At 45.9% G+C, this 18,343-nt stretch overlaps 1 protein-coding gene across 3 annotated transcripts in view; it reads right to left on the reverse strand.

The window, feature by feature from the left end:
* Positions 1-18,343, reverse strand: part of LOC137422079 (phospholipid-transporting ATPase ID) — a 266,687-nt gene that overhangs the window by 92,322 nt on the left and 156,022 nt on the right. For all 3 annotated transcript variants that reach the window (XM_078772922.1, XM_078772921.1, XM_078772923.1), the window contains one exon: positions 18,125-18,213. In XM_078772922.1, coding sequence (XP_078629048.1) covers positions 18,125-18,213 — 89 coding nt within the window. The remainder of the gene's footprint in view (positions 1-18,124; positions 18,214-18,343) is intronic.

Consider the following 18,343-nt stretch of genomic DNA (forward strand, 5'->3'; position numbering starts at 1 on the left):
CACCTTTAGAGGCCATTTTCCCCCGCAAAGCGGGGGTTGGCCTTTTTCGGGAACCGTGGTTGTTGTTGTTTTTTTGGTCCCCTTTTTGAAGCAATGTTTTACGGCCGGATAACCTTCCTGACGCCAACCCTTTTTGCCGCCTTTAACGACAAACAGGGAATTACCAGTGAACTGGTACTCAATTAGCCGACCTCGGAAGGACAGGGCTAGCGGCTAGGGTGCCGGCTTAGGATCCTAGGATCCTGGGTTCGAATCCCGGTCGATCGCTGAATTAACGCCAGAGGGGTTGACTCAGCCTGTCATAATGGTGGATATTTGTTTATAATTATATGAAGCCACTCCCAGAATGGGTGGAGCTATGGGTGGAGCTACTCTGCAAACCGAGTAAGCCACACCCCGGACAGACACCCAATAGACAGACAGACAGACAGACAGAATCATCTACGGCTATTATAATAAAGATAGATATATATATATAGATATATATATATAGATAGATATATATATATATATTTATATATATATATATATATATAGATAGATAGATATATATATATATATATATATATATATATATATATATATATATATATATATATATATATATATATATATATATATATATATATATATATATTGTTGGGGTTTTGAGAACCCTGCACTTTGTAAATTGTTGTAAATATACCCTTTGTAAATAATTCTCTTTGTAAATACCTCCATTTCATTGTTAAGGTCAAAGGTCATCCCCTAGTTAGTCCACATCGCAACACGTAGCGAACCATAGGCCCTCTTCGTAGTTATTTCGTTATTATGTGTTTCAGGTAAGGCTGTGTTTCCAATAGTTTGACTCTACGTTGCATTAATCAAATAAGATAGGTCCCTTTCGTTCCCTTCAAAAGCAGTACGAATGGTTTTCTATCCCGCAAGACGCCATTGCCCATGTGCTCCATCTCGGAGGAGAAGGGGGGAGGAGCCGCCAAATCACGGTCATGGCACATTGTCATCATCGGAGGTGGAGTCAGCCAGCCCTAACCACCAGCCAGCACCACGGTGAGCGAACCGGTAGGCATGCCTTCGCAGCCCGCGGCTTGATATGGCGACGAGCAATAAAAGCGACTGCGAGGGACTGCTTACGTAGAGGAGTGAGGGAGCACGAGAGTCGATGAGAAGGAGAGTCGGTGGAGAGTCAGTTGAGTGAGGGAGCTGGAGTGAGGGGTTCCGAAGAAAGTTGAGTGAGTGGGACGAACAAGTACGAGGGCCGGTGAGAAGGCATGAGAGACAACCTGTGCGGAGCTGTTTCAGAAAGTCCTGCCGTGTGAAACTGAATACGTGGAGTCGCCGGCTGCTCACTTCCAGCGTGGAGCTGGAGCGGACCTCTTTGCTGTGCTTTCCCGCCCGAACCTTCCAGCCCTGCTGTTCTGCACGGACCCTTCTCCTTCGTCCAGCCATTCCTGCCTGCAATTTCCCTTTGTCATGTAAGTCCGTGGTCTGTCCTTTCTGTTGTCTGGGGTTCCATAATTAAGACTGTTTTAAGACTTGCCCTGTGTATCTGCTTTCTCTTCTGTAAATTACTTTCGTTTCTCTTTCTTTGGTTTTGTGTAAATAATTAATAAATACCTGTTCCTCCTTATTCTTTGGTTTCATTCTCATCCGATCGCTTTATTCCCTTCTTTCAATTGAGTACCTGTGGCGCGATTTTGGCCAAACTGCTTTATAATCGGGTTTAGTCTCTTGGTAACGGCCCGAGTCGCAGCTCGATTCGCTCGGCGCAATCCAACCACGCTGTGGCCCGGGTGGGAGTATTTTCTCGCTTACGGCCGGTGGTAGTACTTAGGTATTAAGACAAATTGGGCTTACAACCCGACTTAACATCGACCGGAAGTGACGTCATACCCCCAGGACCGGTCGGACGGCCAGCTTAACAGGACAAGGGGATTAACCCCCCTTGCTAACGGGAGTGCCGTCCCCCGGATCCATAACAATATTTATATATATTTATATATATATATATACATATATATATATATATATATATATATATATATATATATATTGTTACAGACGTGGCTTAGATGTTATTTACCGAGCGGTTTTGGTATGACCACGTCTGCACAAGTTACCCGATTATACCCGAACGTTGACTAATCGCGCTGCGCTAGGTCAATAAAGGAAAAGGACACCCGACTGGGATTAAAATGACACGACACCCAGGGTTCAGTTCTCAAGCCCTCCGGAGGAGGTTATATTGTTACGGAAGGTTAGATTACAAGGACGAGAGGTACAGCATAGAAAGACAAGCACTTAGACACACTCTTATATTATTCCCAACAGACGACAGATAAACGGGACAAAAGGCTGACTCACACGGGGTTTGATGGCTAGGAAAGGCAGGATCGATGGCTCCAGGTGCACCTGGGCTCAAAGGTCAGAATCGACTCGGTCCGGTCCAGAGATGCGGGGAGGTATTCAGCGCTCGTACGTGGCAACTTCTCTCTCCAGGCTGGGGGCGCATCTCACGTCACGTCCGCTACGTGGCCGCGTATATCCGGCGGGGAGTGACACGCCCTCGGCTCGTTAGCTCCGCCTCGTGGAATCGGCACGTTGCTTCTCATTGGGTGCGTGCGGGGGGGTTACCGGCTCCGCCCTTGACGAGGAGCTGACAAGGAGCCCCTTCGTGGTAACCCCGTGGAGCGCATGGTCCGGAGCGTCGTTGTTGTTGTAATTGTTGTTGTAGTTGTAATTGTAGTTGTAGTTGTAGTTGTTGTTTGGGGAAGAAGATGGGAGGAGGTATGGGAAAGGTCCTAAACTCACTACTGGTGCCATATAATCACATTCTGGTGCAACGAAGAGTCAGAATTAATGGAAAGGAGTCCTTAACTGACATAGACTAAGAATAACTAGCAAGATGTCCGAAAGTTGTCTACGTGAGATGCGGTGGACCTGGGCACGACATTTAATGGGGGAAAAAGGGGAAGGTCGGCTCTACTGATTGTTGTTTACAGACAATGGGACTAGGGAATGGGGGATTGGGGATAGTTGGGGAGTATTGGGGAAATAGGGGAATATTTACAAGCGGATATGGAGGCCAAATTCCATATTCGCAACATTGCACCCTTCTCTACCCTCGGGGCGTCCCGACCCGATAAATTTTTACCTACTTTAGTGTGGCACGCAATGTAGTTCCCTCTACTATTAACTCTACCCTGAGTGCGACAGTTTTACAGATATTCACAAATGAGTAAATATGTCCCCCTGCGACGTTGCACCCTTCTCCTCACAGAAACACACCCACAGGATAACCGAATCCGGAAAGAATCCTCAAACTAAACATACAGCCGGTAGGGAGCATTATTTACACAAGACTACGCTGATTTTTACACTACGATCCAGGACCTGTTTTTGGAGGAACACATGCAGATGTTATGCATAGAGAGAGCACGCATGCTAGCATCGATACACCAACCCACGAGTGCTCTGTGGCCTACGGCCTTTAATAATGTGCAGAGCACCCCTTCCAAGCATCAAGCACCACCCCATCACACAGTGAGCACCATCCGGTGCACCAATAAAGTGTCTATAAATCACCGGTGGTGTCGCAGCCGGCCGATGTTCTGCCGCTGGTCTTGCCTTCGTGTGGTGCACTTGGCCTTCTTGCCTCTTTCAAAAAATAAAGAAAGGCGCCAACCGCGTCCATTTATATATTGTGGCCTTCAGTGGTGTCAACTAAAAGTGGTTCACCTGCATGGCATAGGTGCCACGTTGACCCATAGGTCCATCCACGGGTGGTGCTTGGCCGCAAAAGAGCTGCGGTCCATGGTGGGTGGCCACAAACATTGCGGTCCATATGGTGTATCGATCCAAGCAGCAAGCAGCGAAAGTGCAGGCCCACAACTGCGTAGCCAGCACCTCTCTCTCCTCTCTCTCTACCCCAAAGCCAGATCCTCGGAGGTGGGAGACAAAAGAAGCAGACAAGTGAGTAAGGTGGTAAGGGCGCAAAAGTGCACGCAATACAAGATGATGCACACTGGGGGCACATGGGAACCAGGTGAGACAGGTACGTTCCTATCGTACGCTCCCCCCCCCCCCCCCCACCAGGTAACCTACATGGCCCCTCCCTTACCCCTTACTGTATCCACAAAACACAACACTACCCATAAACATCTACTTTACAAATCAACAAACATCCCTACTGTCTTCCCCGTTCCTCCCATATACCAAATTCGTCTTCTCTCCCTCCTAACCAATCAAATTTGCCATTTTCAACTTTCATCAAAATTTGCCATCTCCAACTCAACATCATAATTTGCCATCACCAATTCATCATCAGTCCCTCCTAAGGAGGGAGAGATGGAATCACCCCAATGTCTCATCCACGTCGTGATGCGTCTCACAATCCACACAGCAATTTCATTTCCTGCAACAAAACAAAGAAAACACAGGTGTGGAGTCATCATCATCACCACAGGCAAGTGGCTGCGTATGGTGCGACAGGTTCATCAATCCTAACTATTTCCTAAATGACTTTAACAACTTTACACTACCCGGGGTCTTTCTCCGGCCAAACCATTGGCCCTCTTACACTATGGGTTCTAAAAACCAATTCCCATTGGCCAAACTGTGGTGCTCTTCAATTTGGGGTCTCACTCCCCCGATTCATCTCCCGGTGCCCTCGCACAATTTCTGGGCTGTGGCGTGTACCTCTCCCAGTGGGTCCACCCACCTGCACACCTCCACCACTGCAGTTGCCTCCGAGCTTACCTGCTCCTTACCCTAACCTAACTACCTGGGGAAGGCCCTCTGGCACTCTCCCCACTCGGTGCCCTCTCTGGCACTGGGCTACCCGGGTCCATCCTCCGGATCCTCGGGCCCCATCCACAACTACCGGCTCCCAGAGCCCACCTGCGGCCTCACCTGGCCGACATCCTCACAGTGGTGGAGTGCCCAACCAACTACACACACTAACAGGCTACACGCCCAGCCATTTCCACAACACTAATGCACCCATCCACAACACCATTCTGCAACCGCACCACAGATGCCAATATCCAACCACAATTTACCTGTACCCTCTACCTAACACTTACACTACCCGCCCCGGGTACTCGTGAAAAGGGTCCACTCTTCCCCCATCCACACCTTCGCACCATGCACACCACTCCGTACCACTTACTCCAACTCTCTCCACACACCTGTACTGGCACACCTGTGCTCTCACACCTGGTGCCACCTGCACCCTTCTCTCCCCAAGCGCATTCGCGCTGATCCACAACACTCATTACTCACACACTGCTCCACACACCTGTCCAGTTGCACACCTGTGCAATTACACCTGTTCAATTCTCACCTGTTCAATCCTCACCTGTTCAATTCTCACACACACGGCACCATCTCAGCTAACTACTCCCCTCTGAAACTTGCGCTTCCCAGTCGTCCCTTTACACTATTGCGCTCCCACGTCATTATCAACCACACTAAACTACCTGCGTCCCCACTACAGGTATCAGTCACTAACTAAACTTAACGTTACCTAATGTCAATCTCTTCTAGATCCCTACAATATAACCTAACCCACCCGGGCTAGTTTTCACTGCCATACACCCCATAAGCTATTGCTCCTTTTGCCCCCACCATGGGCAGGGTGGCAGGGATGCCAGCCTTACCCACCGGGCCCATTGCTCACTACCAATTTTGCACATCGAATTTCAACAAATTAAAAATTTGCCAATCACTGCCCATCATCTGCCAATCACTACTGCCAATCCCTTGCCAATCATCAAATTTTGTTTTTCTCTAATTTTGGGTCCAAAACACTAACCTCATCACCCAGTCTACTCACTAATACCTCTCGGTGCGCCAATCCCTGTCCAAAGCCCGGCTTCGTGAAGCCAAGCAATGGATGCTGGTTGTTTTGTGCCAGCGGCTGGATGCGTCCGGCACTCGGTGCAGGGAAGGGGGCTTACCCGGGCCGAGATCCCACGCATCACCTCGGCGTGGAGCCATCCAATGTCCCGATCTCGACCTGCCGGCACGTCTCACCAAAAAGTGGTCGCCATGACGACCCTTTCTATCGGGCTGCCAGCTCCGCCTAGTGGAGCACGGACGCGGCCGTTCAAAGCGAGGCCCAGCACGCACCGAGGGCCCGCTTCGGCTAAAAGTCGCTCTAACCTCTAACCCGTTTAACGTCGATGCTTCACCTGGACGCTTACACCCCGCAGCCCGTTCCTTGCTCACACATCCCGCCGTGCCCATGCTCCTCGTACCTTTCCTTACACACCCAGGTACACCCATTCCACTCACAGCCTTGGTCACACACCTGACCACCGAACACTTTGGCACACATTCGTTGCTCGCACACCTCACCAATACACCGCTTCGCGCCCCCTCCTCGGTCACCTCCTCTGTGACAATCACAGGTGTGCCCTCATTCGCACACCCAACCATGTGCCTCACCACCAACTCCAGCGTGCATTCCCACTCACGCTCTACCATTCCAGGTGTGCATCCTTCCATCCCAGGTGTACATCCTCGCTCACCTGTCACAACCAACTCACTCTCCTTGTCACTCTCAATACTCTCACCACCACTCTTGACAACGCACTCACCCTTACTCTTGACAGCGCACTCTTTCCCCATGCACCTGTCCGTTACACACCTTTCTCGCGCACACTCTCCCGTCACACCCTCTGTAACACTCACCACAGGTGTGCATTCTTCCTTGCCTTTGACAGCGCACTCTTTCCCCATGCACCTGTCCGTCACACACCTTCCTCGCGCACACTCTCCCGTCACACCCTCTGTAACACTCACCACAGGTGTGCATTCTTCCTTGCCTTTGACAGCGCACTCTTTCCTCATGCACCCGTCCGTTACACACCTCTCTCGCGCACACTCTCCCGTCACACCCTCTGCAACACTCACCACAACGCGCTTCCATGTGCCCCCTCGCACACGCGCTACGACCGACTCATTCTCGCCAGCACCCTCACTACTCCTTGGCACGCACTTTTTCCTCACACACCCCAGAGTCGGACTTTCTCGCACACCTCCTTTTTCGCACACCAGACCTGTCGCACACTTCACCAACGGCCTCTCACGAACACCCGGGTCCATCTCGACCCCCAAGCTCCTTAAATCCCCTGGCGCATCATACGCACGACCATATTGGTCACCACTTACACCGGGTCCTCTTCCTCTTCGCTTCTCCTCCATCACCTGCGAATCCCTCATCCGGTTAATGAGCACATCATCACGATCCAAACACAGACTTTGGACCAATTCTTTTATCTCCTCTTTTATCTCTTTCTTATCCCCTCTCCGTCGCTTCTTAATTTCGCTCATCCCTTCTTCCACTTCTTCTAATTTGTGCTTCACCTCTTTTATTCCCCGGTACGTCTCCTCAAGCTCATCCTCTAAGGCTACCTTGACCGTTTCCATGTGCGTCCTCACCTGCCGGTCCTTCGTCTCCATTACCTCTATCACCTCGTCCAACCTCGTTGTCAGTCCCTCACGTACCATCTGACATTCCCTCTTTGTCGCTATCAAGTCGTTTTTTATGTCGTTTTGTGTCGCTTTCAACCCTCCTAATACCGCAGTGTTCCTTTGAACCTGCTCCGTTAGTCCTTTTTGTCCCTCCGTCAGCTGTTCCACCTCCTGCGTCAGGACCTCTATGCCCCCTTGTAACTTTACAGTCCCCTTTCTCACCTCTTTCTCCATGTGCTCCTTACAGTGCCTCACCTCCTCGCGCACTCCTCCGACCTCCTCACTCACACCTCTTCTGATCTCCTCTCCCATCACTTGCATCTCCTGCCCAGATGCCACCCTCATCTGCTCCATTTCCTCCCTGTGAGCATCCAGTTTGGTTTCTACCCCCATTCTGACCCCCTCTATCTGCTGCCCCATTTGGTTAACTTCCCTTTCCGCTTGGTCCCTCATGTCCCTCAATTTGCCTTCCATACTGTTTTCTAACCCCTCTAACCCATTTTTCACTCCCTCTATCTGATTCTCCTGGGCAGCCATTCTATTTTCTACCCCCGTTAACCCATTTCTCACCTCTTTTATCCCATTGTCTAACCCCTCAAATTTTTTGTCTAACTTCTCACCAGTACCCCTCGCTTCGTCCCTCATTACCCCCATTTGGTTTCCCATTACCCCCAATTGCTCACTCCGAGCCCTCGTTTTCTCACTCTGAGCCCTCATTTCCTCCCTCATTTCCTCGTTATACTGGGCCATAAGGGCCTTCATTTTCTCCATAAATAGGCCCCAATCCATCGGCGGCGCTGCCACGGTCGCGGGCGCGGTGATCAGCGAGGCGCCATTTTGCGCTCCCGCAATGTCGGGCACAACGACGCTATTTTGTGCGTCTGCTACCCTCGCTGCTTCGCTCTCCTCCTGTCCCTCATGTCCCTCAATTTGGTCCTGGACCGACCCTGCCTCACTCTCCCCTACCGGACCCCAGCTGTCTTGGTCTGCCATAGCGCGACTTTCAAAATTCGGGTTTTTATACAACAAAACAAATTTCGGCCGTTATAATTTCGCGCGGGAAACGCGCTCCGAATCGATTCTACTTGTTACAAATTTGGGCCTAATAACGCGCGGGAAACGCGCTCCGAATCGATTCTACTTGTTACAAATTTGGGCCTAATAAATTTAGTCCCGGGTTCGAATTCCACTCCTCGACACCAATTGTTACAGACGTGGCTTAGATGTTATTTACCGAGCGGTTTTGGTATGACCACGTCTGCACAAGTTACCCGATTATACCCGAACGTTGACTAATCGCGCTGCGCTAGGTCAATAAAGGAAAAGGACACCCGGCTGGGATTAAAATGACACGACACCCAGGGTTCAGTTCTCAAGCCCTCCGGAGGAGGTTATATTGTTACGGAAGGTTAGATTACAAGGACGAGAGGTACAGCATAGAAAGACAAGCACTTAGACACACTCTTATATTATTCCCAACAGACGACAGATAAACGGGACAAAAGGCTGACTCACACGGGGTTTGATGGCTAGGAAAGGCAGGATCGATGGCTCCAGGTGCACCTGGGCTCAAAGGTCAGAATCGACCCGGTCCAGAGATGCGGGGAGGTATTCAGCGCTCGTACGTGGCAACTTCTCTCTCCAGGCTGGGGGCGCATCTCACGTCACGTCCGCTACGTGGCCGCGTATATCCGGCGGGGAGTGACACGCCCTCGGCTCGTTAGCTCCGCCTCGTGGAATCGGCACGTTGCTTCTCATTGGGTGCGTGCGGGGGGGTTACCGGCTCCGCCCTTGACGAGGAGCTGACAAGGAGCCCCTTCGTGGTAACCCCGTGGAGCGCATGGTCCGGAGCGTCGTTGTTGTTGTAATTGTTGTTGTAGTTGTAATTGTAGTTGTAGTTGTAGTTGTTGTTTGGGGAAGAAGATGGGAGGAGGTATGGGAAAGGTCCTAAACTCACTACTGGTGCCATATAATCACATTCTGGTGCAACGAAGAGTCAGAATTAATGGAAAGGAGTCCTTAACTGACATAGACTAAGAATAACTAGCAAGATGTCCGAAAGTTGTCTACGTGAGATGCGGTGGACCTGGGCACGACATTTAATGGGGGAAAAAGGGGAAGGTCGGCTCTACTGATTGTTGTTTACAGACAATGGGACTAGGGAATGGGGGATTGGGGATAGTTGGGGAGTATTGGGGAAATAGGGGAATATTTACAAGCGGATATGGAGGCCAAATTCCATATTCGCAACAATATATATATATATATATATATATATATATATATATATATATATATATATATATATATATATATATATATATATATATATATATATATATATATATAGTTGTGGATATGAGGATTGAGTTTTTTTTGATTGTGTTGTATTGTATAGTAAATGGTTGTGAATTATTGGTTTAGTCTGAGCCCTCCTTGCTCCAGTGTGTATAAAGGTCAAAGGGCGTTCCGGTAGTTAATTCCATAAAGCATACATTGAAGGACACTATAATACCCTTGTTCAGTAGTTTATTTCCTTATTCTGTGTATTAGGTTAAGGCTTCGTCTTCCATTAAAATGACACTCCATTGCACCAAGTGAAATAAGATAGATTCCCTTCATTCTTCATTCCCATTCCCAAAAACCTCCATTTCCCCTTTCGTCATGGCCAAGCCTCAATTTGCCAATTACATCCCCTCCAAAACCACCATTGAACATGTGCTCTGGTCGGGGAAGAAAGGCGTGCCCGCCCGTCGTCATCAAGGGCGAAGCCAGAGGGTCGCGCGACCAACCATGGCCGAGGTGAGCACACCGATGGGCGTGTCCTGAAGGCCAGCGGCTTAATCGCCGGAGGCGCTATAAAGGCGCGCGCAAGAAGTGCGGGGTTGCGTTGTGGTGGTCAGGGTTGCGTTGTGGGGGTCAGTGGTGGCGTTGTGGTGGTCAGTTGTTGCGTTGGTTGCGTTGGGTTGTCGATGGTGAGGAGTGGTCGGACCAAGAAAGAGAAAGAGTTGTTGGACCAAGATAACATAGAGAACATCCAAGGAGAGGACATCCCAGAAAGCACAAAGCCTGTTGTAGTCCTGGAAAAGCACGCGACGTCCACAGCAGCAGCAGCAGCAGCGGCGGCCACAACAGCAACAACACTCAACAGCCGCTTGGGGCCTGGACGGCGGTTTTGAGCAGGGCCGCGAAGGAACGGCGGCTGCTAAACGCGCCGATCGTGCTGCACAATACAACTCCAAGCCATCCACCTCCGCCATTCCTATCATCATTCCCCGTGTGAGTCGTCTTCGTTTGTTCTGTCCTGGGTATTAATTAAGTCTGTTTAGATAAGCTAGCGATTTTCACTGTCTCTAAAATCTTCTGTATACTATTTTCTTATCTTTCCTTCTCCTTGGTTATTTTGAGCCTGTAAATAGTAAATAAATTTAGTAGTATTTGCCAACCTTTTCGTCTTCTTCTTCTTCTTCACATCCGTGTCGCTTTTGTCTTTTCCATATTGAATATCTGTGGCGCGATCCGGCCAACGTTCGGGGATCGGGTTAATCGGGGTAACTGTTAGGCCGCGGTGCCATCCGCTCGGCAAACCAACATCCTTAACCGTGGGCCGTAACAATATATATATATATATATATATATATATATATATATATATATATATATATATATATATATATATATATATATATATATATATATATATATATATATACGTATATATATATATACATACATACATACATACATACATACATACATACATTGTGTTGTCTTGTCTTGTCACTGAACTACTTTCTCAAACTTTTGTGATATCGTACCAAACTTCTGGTATGCACATATCTCTCCCGTTGGTATGTCCTAAGGGTATTTGTTTTTGAAAAAGTTTCCAATTTTTTTTTTTTTTTTTTTTGCAATTCTTTTTGGGAATTTTTTTTTTTTTCAACTTCAATTGTTTATAAAATGTGATATCACGTATATTACAAATACATTTGTGCAAAATAATTGTTTGAATTATGATTGGTTTAAACCATGACAAAACGGCAACTCGGGTACAGTCATTTATCTATATATCTACACATCTGGGCAGTGTCTGTGTTGTCACAACCCTATCGGACCCGCTGTCGACTTTAGTCGCCATGGCCATACTCAACCTTCTGGCCCATTGTCGACGAAAGTCGCACAAACCAAAGGCCTTCTATAGAGATCGATACCTTTTTCCATTGTGTGGCTACAGGATCGAAATGAACGGGTCCGATAGGGTTAAAAACACCTCACCACCACGTAATTTAAAAACACCTCACCACCATGTGATTTAAAAAGACCTCACCACCACATCATTTAAAAACATCTTACCACCACATAATTCAAAATACCTCACCACCACGTGATTCAAAACCACCACAACGTTATTAAAAACACTTCACAACCACGGAAACAAAAGTTTGAGGGAGTCATTAAATCACATGGTGGTGAGGTGTTTTTAAATCACGTGGTGATGAGGTGTTTTTAATTATGTGGTGATGAGGTGTTTTGAATTACGTGGTGGTGAGGTGTTTTGAATTACTTGGTGGTCAGGTGTTTTTAAATGATGTGGTCGTGAGGTGTTTTTAATTTCGTGGCTGTGAGGTGTTTTTATTACGTGTTTTATGGCTGTGAGGTGTTTTTATTTCGTGTTTTATGGCTGTGAGGTGTTTTTATTACGTGTTTTATGGCTGTGAGGTGTTTTTATTATGTGTTTTATGGCTGAGGTGTTTTTATTACGTGTTTTATGGCTGTGAGGTGTTTTTATTTCGTGTTTTATGGCTGTGAGGTGTTTTTATTACGTGTTTTATGGCTGTGAGGTGTTTTTATTATGTGTTTTATGGCTGAGGTGTTTTTATTACGTGTTTTATGGCTGTGAGGTGTTTTTAATTTCGTGGCTGTGAGGTGTTTTTATTACGTGTTTTATGGCTGTGAGCTGTTTTTATTACGTGTTTTATGGCTGTGAGGTGTTTTTAATTTCGTGGTGGTGAGGTGTTTTTATTACGTGTTTTATGGCTGTGAGGTGTTTTTATTTCGTGTTTTATGGCTGTGAGGTGTTTTTATTACGTGTTTTATGGCTGTGAGGTGTTTTTATTACGTGTTTTATGGCTGTGAGGTGTTTTTATTATGTGTTTTATGGTTGTGAGGTGTTTTCAATTTCGTGGTGGTGAGGTGTTTTAATTACGTGTTTTCAATTTCGTGGTGGTGAGGTGTTTTTATTACGTGTTTTATGGCTGTGAGGTGTTTTCAATTTCGTGGTGGTGAGGTGTTTTAATTACGTGTTTTCAATTTCGTGGTGGTGAGGTGTTTTTATTACGTGTTTTATGGCTGTGAGGTGTTTTCAATTTCGTGGTGGTGAGGTGTTTTTATTACGTGTTTTATGGTTGTGAGGTGTTTTCAATTTCGTGGTGGTGAGGTGTTTTTATTACGTGTTTTATGGCTGTGAGGTGTTTTTATTACGTGTTTTATGGCTGTGAGGTGTTTTTATTACGTGTTTTATGGTTGTGAGGTGTTTTCAATTTCGTGGTGGTGAGGTGTTTTTATTACGTGTTTTATGGCTGTGAGATGTTTTAAATTACTTGGTGGTGAGGTGTTTTGAATTACTTGGTGGTGAGGTGTTTTGAATTACTTGGTGGTGAGGTGTAATCGTCCCAAACTTCCAGTCTGCACCTACCCCTCCCCTATGTATGTGCTGAGCGGTTCTTTCTTGAAAAAAAAAACATTCAACCTAAATCTTCAACCTAAATCTACATATATAAAACACAGTTTGTGTGTATAATGTTACCGATAGACTCCTAAACGGAGAGGCTCACGTGCTTGATATTTGGCATAGACATGGCCATTGAGCCTGGGAAGAACATGGCCTACCTCAAAATATTTGACGAGATCCATATTTTTTATTCATATTTACCTCAGCGCATTTCAGTGAGGAACATTATACACGGAATCTCAGCCGGTGCCAGAGCAGCTCGCTGATTCGCTCAGAGCAATCACGTGATGTTCCATCCCCGCCACCAGACCATTGAACTGAAAATATATAGAATGACCATTGCCATTCACACCACATAGGTGGAGATGCAGCTACTGGGCGCCATCTTGGTTGGCACTCGATGCTGGGCGATGGTGATTTCCGTCACGTGTTTGCACATAATTCAGAGCGAAAAGCGATTGCGTTTTTTCACCTTTTGTACGATCGTGTTTTGTGTCGATTTTGTGCGATATGAATTAAACGTCTTTGAAACAGCTGTGAAACGTCTTTCCACAACCCTTCCATAACCGATTGGAGCAGTTTATTGCCGCACAAAATGGCATTTTAACAGTTGTCTGGCTTTTAAAATCTGGGACACGTTCAAAACAAACGAGATCCGCGAAACGAGTTGGTCTAATCGTGATAACCAAGATGGCGACACGGCGGCTTCACTTTTCACGGAGTATGAGCGTTCTATATATTTTCAATCCAGTGCGCCCGACTCGCTCACGTAGTTGATTTGTGGCATAGACATGGCCATTGGGCCTTCACGGTGTAATTTGTGCAAGGCTTTTGTCCGAGTGAGCTTGAGTCGAGAGGGCGAATGTACGGGTTGGGAATGTACGGGTCTCCCTTCCCCCGCCCAGCAACGCCGGTACTGGAGGGCGTCACAGGATCGGCGAGTCTCCAAAATCCGCTTCGTGCTGTTGTTGCGAAGATGCAGGACGATGTCGGGATTGTTGTGCTGCTCTCCTACCATGAGAACTGCAACGTCATTGTTGACTGGCCCTCCCCTTCCTCCTCCCCCTCCCCTGCTCCATCCTCCCCTTCCCCTCCCCCCTCCCCCTCCCCATCCCATTCCCCCCTCCCCTTCCCCATCCCATTCCCCCCTCCCCTTCCCCATCCCATTCCCCCCTCCCCTCCTCCCCCTCCCTTTCCCCCCTCCCCATACCGTTCTCCCCTCCCCTTCCCCCTCCCCTTCCCCCTCCCCCTACCCTTCTCCCCTCCCCTTCCCCCCTCCCCTTCCCCCTCCACCTCCCTTTCCCCCCTACCCCTTCCACCGCCCCCCTCCCCTTCCCCCCTATCCCTCCCCCTCCCCCCCTTTCCTCCCCTCCCCCCCGTTCCCCTTCCCTTCCCTTCCCCCTCCCCTCCCCTCCCCTCCCCCGCCCGGCAATACCGGGTACTTCTGCTAGTTGCCTATAAAAATGTAATATCACAAACACAACAAATACATTTGTGCAAAATAATTGTTTGTATTATGATTGGTGTAAATCATGACAACACAGCAACTCAGGTACAGTCATTATCCTCAGCTAAAATAAGCCCGTTCCTCAGTAATGACGCATATATATATATATATATATATATATATATATATATATATATATATATATATATATATATATATATATATATATATATATATATATATATATAGAGAGAGAGATATATATATATATAGATATATATATATATGTAGAGATAGAGATATATACATATATGTAGAGATATATATATATATATATATATATATATATATATATATATATATATATATATATATATATATATATATATGTCCAGTCACGTGAAAAAGTAAGTATACCCCATGTAAGGATTTGACTTTTTCAACATATTTCAACATACAGCTATTTGATCTTCATTTCAACACTATTGATAGATAAAGGTGATATTGAAGGAGCTGGGGCTCCCACGTCGATCGGAAGAATGGACGCGACAAAAAGCTGGAATTCACCCGAGTTGCTTTATTCAACCAAACACTCAGGCACTCTGAAAAGCCCGTTTATCGGGCAGCAATATATATACATATTATCCCGGAGCGTTTGCCCAGGAAAGGCGAGAGGGGGCGTGGCCCAGCGTCCTGGCTGCGGCCTGGCAAGTTGAGGGCGAGCCTGCCCGGGCATGCCCGGGCGTCCCGACCGAGGCCTGGCAAGTTGAGCGCGGGCCTGCCCGGGCGTCCTGGACGAGCCCGGCATGGTGATCGCTCCGCGTCCTTGATAGGTGCAAGGCGATTGTGAAAACCCAGCGGTAGCCGCTACAATATAATATAACAAATATCATGAAACATTTACATTTTGTCGTCCATTGTATAATTTAAATAAACATAAATGCAATTTCGCATGTGGAAAAAGTAAGTACAACCCTTGGCTCCAATAGGTGGTATTGCCCCCTTTGGCAGAAACAACCTCAAGTAGGCGTTTCTTATAACTGTCTACCAGTCTCTGACATTGACTGGGAGAAATTTTTGCCCACTCCTCCATGCAGAATTCTTTAAGCTGTGCGATGTTTGAGGGGTTTCTTGCATGCACAGCTCGTTTCAAATCCCCCCCACAACATCTCGATGGGATTTAGATCTGGGCTTTGACTTGGTCATTCCAGGACCCTCCATTTCTTTCTTTTCAGCCATTCCTTGGTGGATTTACTGGTATGTTTAGGGTCATTGTCATGTTGCAAGGTCCACTTGCGGTTGAGCTTCAACTTTCCGACAGATGGCCTCACATTATCCTCGAGCACCCTCTGGTACAATGAAGAATTCATAGTGGATTCTATGATGGTGAGCTGCCCAGGCCCTGATGCAGCAAAGCTGCCCCAAACCATAATATTTCCACCACCATGCTTTACAGTTGGTATCAGGTTCTTATGGTCAAATGCTGTCTTTGGTTTTCACCAAACATGTCCTCTGTACTGGTACTGTGGCCAAATAGCTCTACCTTTGACTCATCTGTCCAGAGCACATTGTTCCAGAAGTGCTGGTCTTTGCCCAGGTGTTCATTGGCAAACTTTAGTCTTGCCCTGATGTTCTTTCTGGACAGCAAAGGTTCCTCCTGGCACACCTCCCATGTAGATCAAATTTGTGCAGCCTCTTTCTAATGGTAGACTCGTGCACTTTGACATCAACAGTGGCAAGAGCTACCTGTCGGTCCCGTGATGACATTCTGGGGTTCTTAGAGACTTCTTTCAGCATCTTGCGGTCTGGTCTCGGGGTGAACTTGCTGGGGCGGCCTGGCCTGAAGAATTTGGCAGTTGTTTGGAATCTTCTCCACTTGTAGATGATCTTCCGGACAGTCGAATGATTGATTTCAAATTGTTTGGAGATCTTTTTAAATCCCTCCCCAGACTCGTAGGCATCTATAACCTTCTTTCTGAAAGCCTCAGAGAGCTCTTTTGATCTAGGCATGGTGACGCCGCACACTTCAACAACAAAGAGTAAACCAAACGAAATGTCTGAGGTTTAAATAAGACAGGTTCCTCCAAGATCCTCTCTGACGATGTTCTAATCATTTGCACCTGAGCTGGTGCACCTGATTCTAATTTTAGGTATTTGAAGGAGCGATAAATGTAGGGGTGTACTTCCTTTTTCCACATGCAAAATTTGCATTTATGTTTATTTAAGTTATACAATGGACTACAAAATGTAAATGTTTCATGATATTTGTTATATTATATCACCTTTATCTGTCAATATTGTTGAAATGAAGATCAAATAGCTGTTTGTTGAAATATGTTGAAAAAGTCAAAACTTTACATGGGGTGTCCTTACTTTTTCACGTGACTGTACATATATATATATATATATATATATATATATATATATATATATATATATATATATATATATATAATATAATATAATATATATATATATATATAATATAATATATATATATATATATATATATATATATATATATATATATATACACAAAGAATTAAGTTAAGCACCCCCCCCGTTTTTTTACAACCTCGCACATTACAAGTTTGTTGTCGTCAAAACAGTGTAATATACCCATGATATTGCTATATTTTCTGGAGAAGTGATATTATGGTCACATAAAAACATAACAATCATGCCGTTTTCAATATTTTATTCTGAATAATTTAAGGTGAAATTTTTTGGGAATTTTAGGCATATTTTCACCTCAATTTAAGTATGGAGCTATAGGTCCATCACGGACAGTGTGGATGACGTTTATGTTTTCTAACGTACAGTCATTGTTCTGAGAAGACCTCTAGCGATCTTTGCGTCAATAACGTGTGTAGGACCCACGTGATCGGATCACTGACTCAACCAATCACTTTTTTTCACTTTGATCACTCAATTTCATCAATGGATAATTGCTAATGTCATACCAATCATTATTTGATCTCACATACCTTAGAATATATGCCAATGTATACATATACACAAAGAATATATATTAGGGGGTGCTTACCTTAATTCGTTGTGTAGGGGTGCTTAACTTAATTCTTTGTGTATATATATATATATATATATATATATATATATATATATATATATATATATATATTGGATCATCATTAAATTCGAACACCAAAGTTTAAACTTTCATCTTGCGTACATTAGGAAACGAGCACAGACAAACTTGTATTTACAGACAGGCTTATACGTACACACACACACACACACACACACACACACACACACACACACACACACACACACACACACACACACACACACACACACTACAGGCTAACATAAGAGAAAAAGCAAGTTGACAAGATGCAACGCAGATATTTGGTGAAACCAAAAAGGTTTACCTAATACCTGATAATTAACAACACATTTTCAGGTTGTTTTATTGATCTTTGATCAATGCGGACCATTCTTACCCAGAGCACCAGAGTATTCATGAGTCGGTCAATGCTTGTTCTCTTGAACTTCGTCCTGCCACTATTTTGCATAAGCTTGGTATCAGGACCTAAACGACACATCAAAAGGTCACGATTCATGCAGATCCTGAATAATTATAATATCAAATGTTTAAGGGTTCTTTGCACAACACAAGCACAGAAAAAACATTAAAGGATGCAAATAATCAGCAAGAACAT

The sequence above is a fragment of the Myxine glutinosa genome, chromosome 2 (genome assembly GCF_964187855.1).
Source record: "Myxine glutinosa chromosome 2, kmMyxGlut1.1, whole genome shotgun sequence".
NCBI lineage: Eukaryota > Metazoa > Chordata > Myxini > Myxiniformes > Myxinidae > Myxine > Myxine glutinosa.